A 7,136-nucleotide genomic window follows, 5' to 3' on the forward strand; every position below is an offset into this window, starting at 1 on the left:
ATGGTGTGCAGGGGAGGTGCGCGATGTGTTGGGGAGGTGCGTGGTGTGCAGGGGAGGTGTGTGGTGTCTAGGAGTACCCAGGAAAGGGGGCTCGGAGCCGACTGCCTGTGAAGCCAGCACAATCGCTCACCATTTCTATTTCTCATTGCTGAGGATAATCACAAGGGAGATGAGCTTTGTGAAGCTGGGTCCCCGGTGTTCTCTTCCACAGATCACACCCTTCACACAGGCCCTTCTCATTTCCCTGGGGCTGCCCTGTCCCCAGAGAAGGTCAGGGCCGTGCCAACGTGCCAACACCGTGGAGACAGTACAGGTGCCAGGTGAGATCAGTTTCTGCAAACACAGGAGTGTGAGGAGTTTCTGTGCTGGCTGAAGTTCCAAGGCCTGTTTGACTGGTTTCTCCACTCTGAGGAGCCAAAGTGTAGTGGAAGTGCCAGAGTGTCTTTTTGTTCCTGGGGTCAGTCTGGTGTGAAAGTTAGAGTTGGCTTCGTCTGAACAGAAGGACAGCCACTCTACACCCTGCATATCTCCTCCCAACACACACACACACGCATGCACACTTGCACACACATGCAAACTTGCGCTCACATGTACACACAAACCCACACCTACACACACATGCACACACAAATACACATATACATACACACACAAAAACACATGTGCACACAGCGAAGGCACAAGGCAGTCCCATGACTGATGATAACTGTCTCCTTCCTGCCTCTGGGGACTTGTCCAGCCACCTTGGAGAGGTTTTCATCCTTCCTATTGCAAGTTGCAGATGTCTTCAGTCCTCAACGAAGGAGACTTCCTTTCTCCTCCAAGGTGGCAGGGAGAGTTGGCGTCTCCATGAGTGGCTCAGCTGAGAGGCGTGGGAGAGGGGAGGAGAGCCCACCTTCAGCACTCAGTCACAAAGGCACAGACCCCCTCACTTCCCTCTTCTGTGCCGATCACGACCTTCTCTTTCTCACCTGGTTCCTGGCTCCTTCTCTGCAAACCTCAGCCTGTTCCTCTGCTGCAGTTCTTCCCAGCCTTCTGCACCTCCCTTAGGCCCCTCACACACAGCTCCAGGGGCAGCCACTACATTAGGGCTGGCTGGGGCATCTTCCTTCCTCTCACTGCTCTGCTGGGATTGCTTCTCACATGGCCCCTGGGTCGGGGGAGCTCAGCTGTGGGACATGGAGCCAGTGGCTGGGCACCCCAGCTTCAGGCGCCTCATGGGGTGGAGGACGGATGATGCCCTTGGCCCCTGCATCACACAGGGATACACACGGAAGGCATCCCCTGGGAATGCACCTTAGCTAGAAAGAAGGCATTTCTCCCTCCTCAAAGCCAGGCTCTGCACCCAGTTGCTGTGCTAAACCATCCAAGGCAGAGGGGCTTGACCAAGCTTGCCTAGGTTTGACAACAAATGCCATCTCGTCCCTCTTTGGGAGCCCCCATTTGGGCTGTGCCAGGCCATCTGTGGTGCAGGTCACTCATGCATGGCTGTCCTTGGTGTCCCTGGTGCTGACCCCAGAGGAGGGGAGTGGAAACTCTACCCACGGAGTCTGAGCCAAGGCAGCTGATGGCTCGCATACTATGGCAGGAGGCTGAGGGGAGGATGAAAAAAAAAGATCTCAGTGCTTGTACATGCCCTGAAAAGAGAATGTGTTAGGGAGGAAGCGACCCCGGATGGGGAAACACCCAGTGGGAAGCCAGGGGACTTTCCCTATGGGACACTGCCTCTCCCCATCCAGAAAATGCACATCGCGAGAAGAGTGACCATCGCCCTGTCTCGTGATGAGACAGCGTGAGGCTTTTTCTAAACAGGTGCTTCTGCTCTGCATGGAACTGCCTCTGTTTGGAGCTGCCACTGGAAAGTCAGCTAATGCTCTGAGCCTTGGCATGTTGGACTTAACTAAACCTCGAGGCGGATGCATTTAATTTTTCAGTTCAATCAAAAGAGGTATAATCACAAAATCATGAGATTCCCCTTCAAGTAGATGTTTTTCCCCAGTGTTGGTTGACATCAAATATGAACCAGTTTGTTATTGACCATGAGGTTTATCATAGAATAATAACACCTGCCGCTGGCTCTGTACTTAATACTCTGATCCTATGTGCTCCAATCAGATACAGTGGGTGCATCATCCTAGTTTATAGATGCAGATATTGAGACACACGTTTCCACATCACTGACAAAACTGGAACCGGGAGCTCAAGGCTCCTAATATTGTTTGCAAAGTAGTATTTAATACCCGTGGAAAATGACACGAAATAATTATTAAGCATTTGGATTTTAATCACAGGTCCCAACAACAAGATGAGAAGGAAAGGAAATTTCAAATATAGATTTAAATCTTCAGGTATTCTTTAAGGAAATAAAACAAGGAGCTGGTCTGAATCCAGCTATTAAGGAGTCCCGCCCTCCCTGGGCCCCTCACGAGGCAGGATGCTTCTCTGTTCTCCTGGCTGGACCCACGTTCTCCATCCCAAACCGGTTATCAATTTCATTGAGAAATTTGTTGCTCAATATTTATTGAGGCCTCTGTATTATTCCACCACTGAAGTGAGCTAGAAAATCTTCAAGATAGCTTTATAAAATGAGTTAGACAACTGGGACACTCCTCTCTGCATCTCTTTCTCTATGCTGGGTGCCCCTGAACTCCGGTGGGGTGACCCCCTTGCTTGCTTCTCTCTGCTGACCATGACCTTCCCTTTTTCACCTGGTCCCCGGAGCTCCCTCTCTGCAAACCTCAGCCTCTCTCTCTGCTGCGGTTCTTCCGAGCCCTTCACACCTCCCTCTGGCCCCTTGCGCACAGCTCAGGGAGCAGCTGCCACACCAGGGCTGGCTGGGGCGTCTTCCCTCCTCCCACTGCTCTGCCTGGTTTGTCCCTTGCATGGCCCTGGGGGACCGAGCTGTGGGTCATGGAGTGAGTGGTTGGGCACCCCAGGCTCCGGCTTCCCTCGGGGAATGTGTGCAGCACCAAGGGGCTGGGAGGTGTTCCTCTGGCTGCACTTTAGGGAAGGAGCGGGTACTTGGTCTATTTGATGGGTTGAACAGGAGGGAAGTGGAATGTATGAACTTTCTCAGGGGAATAAAGGAGTTTGTGCCTTATGTACGGGCAGGGGTTGGGGAGAAGAATGGGAATCTGTGGAGATCAGAGGGGACTTGCTTGAGAAAGCCATCTTGGGGACTCCAAGGCAAATGTCCCCTCACAACTGTAGGTCACGTCAGTGGAAGGACTTTGGGATGGTCCCCCAAAGGCTTAGCTGTTGCTCTAAAAGTTTCTCAAGGCAAGTGGCCCTGGGGGTTTCCTTCCAGAGAACAGAGCAGACCGAGGGCCCCAGTGGGTTCCCAGATGGGTTTTTGTGCTTAGGGTTGATGCTTAGTAAAACCACAAGGAAGGCCAGGTTTGATGGCAGCCACCTGTTCTGCATCCTCCTGCCCCTCTGCCTGCACCTTTGGGGTATGCTGGGCACTGAGGCTCCCCGTGTCTCGCTGCAGCGAAACTCCACCTGTAGCTGTTTGACACCCTGTGGATGGAACGCCTGCCACTCAGCTCCCAGGGTGTCTGAACAGGGAACCGTGGACTTGGTGATGGAACTAAATTGTAGGAATCCCTGAGCTAGAAGGGAGGATTCTGGGGAGACAAAAAGTCTTTCCCTCTCCTCTGAAACCGCACATCACATGTTCACTTGACAAACAACATCTCAGCAACAGCTATGGCTCTGAAGGCAGCCCTGGCCCCTTGCTTCCTTGAAGTTAAAGGCAGTGAGCCCCATCCTCTGTCTCTAGACCCTGGACTGGGAATCTCATGATGCCCGCAGTTGTGCCCTGGCAGAATCAACGCTACCACCCACTTCCCTTCCACAAGCCCCAGCCTCAGGGTAAGAGCTAGGCAGTAGCCCTGGAGAGAGGGGTACGGAAACAGCAAACACTGGGGCCCGCTGTGCCCCTGAGGGAGCCTCTTCAAGCCACCTCCCTTTCCAGTCTCTGTCTTTGTGAAGTTGGAGAAGCTGTCTTGAACCCCTTGGCTTGGTCAGGATCTCGGAGAATCAGCTGCAGGGGAAACTATGCCCTGGGCAGAATGTTCCTGGAGGGAGGTGGTTGCTATCAAGGCCAGGAGGGGTTGGCAGGCTAGCCATCCCATACCCCATACCCCGACCCCATGGCAGTTCCCACCTGGAGCCCGACAGCCCTCCCACTCCCATTCCTGCATTTCCTGTCTGCAGCGGATCTGTCCCTCCCTGGGAGGAGGCTCTCACCCCAGGGCATTTGGAGGGTGGGGAGCCTTCCTCCTCCCTTTGTTCCGATTGCAGAAAAGGAGGGGGTTCCCATGCCGAGTCAGAGCTGCCTGGGACAGACGCTGCCCGGATCCCTGTGGCTGCCTGCACTCTGGACCAGGAGCTCTGAGAGCAGCAGGTTGAGGGCCGCTGGGCAGCAACTTGGAGGCTCCGCGAGGTGCAGGGGACGCAGGCATGGCCGGTGAGCTGACTCCTGAGCAGGAGGCCCAGTACAAACAGGCCTTCTCCACGGTTGACACGGATGGAAACGGCACCATCAATGCCCAGGAGCTGGGCGCGGCGCTGAAGGCCATGGGCAGGAATTTCTCGGAGGCCAAGCTGAAGAAACTCATCTCCCAGTTTGATAGCGACGGCGACGGCGAAATCAGCTTCGAGGAGTTCATGGCGGCGGTGAAGAAGGCCAGGGCCGGCCTGGAGGACCTGCAGGTCGCCTTCCGCGCCTTCGACCAGGACGGCGATGGCCACATCACCGTGGACGAGCTCAAGCAGGCCATGGCGGGGCTGGGGCAGCCGCTGCCGCAGGAGGAGCTGGATGCCATGATCCGCGAGGCCGACGTGGACCAGGACGGGCGGGTGAACTACGAGGAGTTCGCGAGGATGCTCGCCCAGGAGTGAGGCTCCCCGCCTGTGTCCCCCCAGCTGCGCTCTGAGCCTTCAGGGCCGCCGCCCGCTGCTGCTTTTGTGCTGGGACTCTCCGGGGAAACCTGGTCGGTGGATGGGAAACTGCCTCCCCCGGGAGGAAGGCTTTGCGCTCCAGGGCCTGGATGCGGCGCCCTCGGCCGCCTGCGAGCCCCTCTCTGCCTCCAGACGTTGGGCAGAAGGTGGCCTCCTTGGGCCTGGTCCCCCTTTGCCCTGCAGTGGAATGGGGTTCCCCAGCTCGGGCCTGCCCTGAGGCTCCCTCAGCCCCGCATTGATCTAAATAAAGGACTGCCGAGTCCCATGTGTGCCTGGTGTTTGTGGGCCGGCGGCCTCCAGGGGCCCCCACCTGCTTCCGGGGTTCCTTCCAGCCCACCCCTCTCCCAGCCCACCCCTCTCACCTGCAGTGTGAAAATTGTCTGGAGCAGGCCCCAGGGGCACCTCCTGCCTCCCCTGAGGCAAAGTAGAGGGCAGGTGGGCAGAGGATGTGTGAGGATGGTGCTGGGCGGTGTCTCTGGCTCCAGGCTCTGCCTGAGCTGCTGGTGAGGACCTGGGCACGTGTCCTGCACAAACAGGAGCCCGTGCCTCTCTTCAGCTGCAAATAAAATATGCGTATGTCTGTGTGTGCATCTGTGTGTGCGTGTTTGTGTGTCTGTATGTGTGTCTCTGTATGTGTGCATCTGTGTCTTTATATGTTTGTGTGTCTGTGTGTGCTTGTGTGCATCTGCATGTGTGTCTGTGTGTCTGAGTGTGTCTCTGTGACTGCGTGTGTCTGTGGGTGACTTTGTGTATCTGTGTGTATGTGTCTCTGTGTCTGTGTGTCTGCGTGTATCTGTGTGTGTCTGTGTGTGTGTGTGTCTGTGCATGTGTGTCTGTGTGTGTACCTGTGTGTCTGTGTATGTCTGTGTGTTCGTGTGTGCCTGTATATGTATCTGTGTGTATGTGTGTCTACGTGTCTGTATGTCTATGTCTGTGTGTGTGTTTATGTATGTCTTTGTGTGTCTGTGTATCCGTGTGTCTCTGTGTCTATGTGTGTGTGTCTGTCTGTATCTGCGTGTCTGTTTCTATCTGGGTCTGCATGTCTGTGTGTCCACCTGTGTCTATGTGTGTGTCTGTGAGTCTGTGTCTGTGTGTGCATCTGTGTGTCTGTGTGTGCATCTGCGTGTCTGTGTGTCCACGTGTGTCCTTGTGTGTGTCACTGTGTGTGTCTATATGTGTGTCTGTGAGTCTGTGTCTGTGTGTGGATCTGCGTGTCTATGTGTCCATGAGTCTGTGTCTGTGCATCTGTGTGTCTGTGTCTGTGTGTCTTTGTGTCTGTGTCCATGAGTCTGTGTGTCTGTGTGTGCATCTGTGTGTGTGTCTGTGCATCTGTGTGGGTTAGGGTTGGGAGAGGTGGGGAAAGGGCAGAGCGAGGGGGAGAAGGAGGGGGCTGAGCAGGCAGGGCCCTCCACCCCGACAGCTCACAGCCCTGTGTGGACTTGGGTTGTGTTGGTGCCATGAGGTTTAGAAATGAGACCCAGGCTTACTCATCACAGCGCTGCATTCCCAGGGCTCCCTTTGTCCTGGGTCTCAGACGATTGGACTCATGTACCTTGCTTTGCAGATGTGGAAACAGAAGCCCCAGGTGGGTACCGGAGCAGCCAAGGCCAACTTACGGTGGCATCGAGTGAAATCGGGTTTCGGGGAGGTGGAGGCCCTGGCCTTGGAGTCAGGATTCGTCACCTTCCCGCCTGCCATGCTCCTGGGCACACCTGTGGGGGGCACACACCTATGGAGGAGCGTGTGGGCCTGTCCATGTTATCCCGGCTTCAGTGCAAAGCCTGGGGAGCCAGGGGTGGCCCGGGGCACTGAGGCGGGGCCTGGGCGTTTTCAGGAGTCAACATGATCTCTTGTGGTCACTCATTGCGACCTGTTCCTTCTAGTCCAGTGCTCAGAGCCTGGCCAGCGCCCTCCAGGCCCTTCCACCCTCAGGGCTGAGGCCAGACCTTCCCTCCTCTGCCTGGGCTGTGGGCAGGGCGGACCTGGGGCTGGAGAGGGGAGAAGTGGACACCCCAGTCTCCTCCCTCAGGGCTCTGAACAGGAAGGGCTGCAGAGGAGGTCGAAGAGAGACGATGAGGAGGTGAGAGGGGAACAGAGCAGAGGCAGCCTCAGACCTGCCCGGTCACCTGACTGAGTAGGAGGCCCTCGGTAAAGTCCAGCCCATCCTGGCT

General features: G+C 55.9%; 1 protein-coding gene across 1 annotated transcript; it reads left to right on the forward strand.

Moving 5' to 3' along the window:
- The first annotated feature begins 4,321 nt into the window (after positions 1–4,321).
- CALML5 (calmodulin like 5) lies at positions 4,322–5,232 on the forward strand. The gene has a single exon (XM_010366492.2). The coding sequence runs from the start codon at positions 4,465–4,467 to the stop codon at positions 4,903–4,905; it is 441 nt and encodes a 146-aa protein (XP_010364794.1). The 5' UTR covers positions 4,322–4,464; the 3' UTR covers positions 4,906–5,232.
- Positions 5,233–7,136: the final 1,904 nt, after the last annotated feature.

The sequence above is a fragment of the Rhinopithecus roxellana genome, chromosome 11 (genome assembly GCF_007565055.1).
Source record: "Rhinopithecus roxellana isolate Shanxi Qingling chromosome 11, ASM756505v1, whole genome shotgun sequence".
Taxonomy (NCBI): domain Eukaryota; kingdom Metazoa; phylum Chordata; class Mammalia; order Primates; family Cercopithecidae; genus Rhinopithecus; species Rhinopithecus roxellana.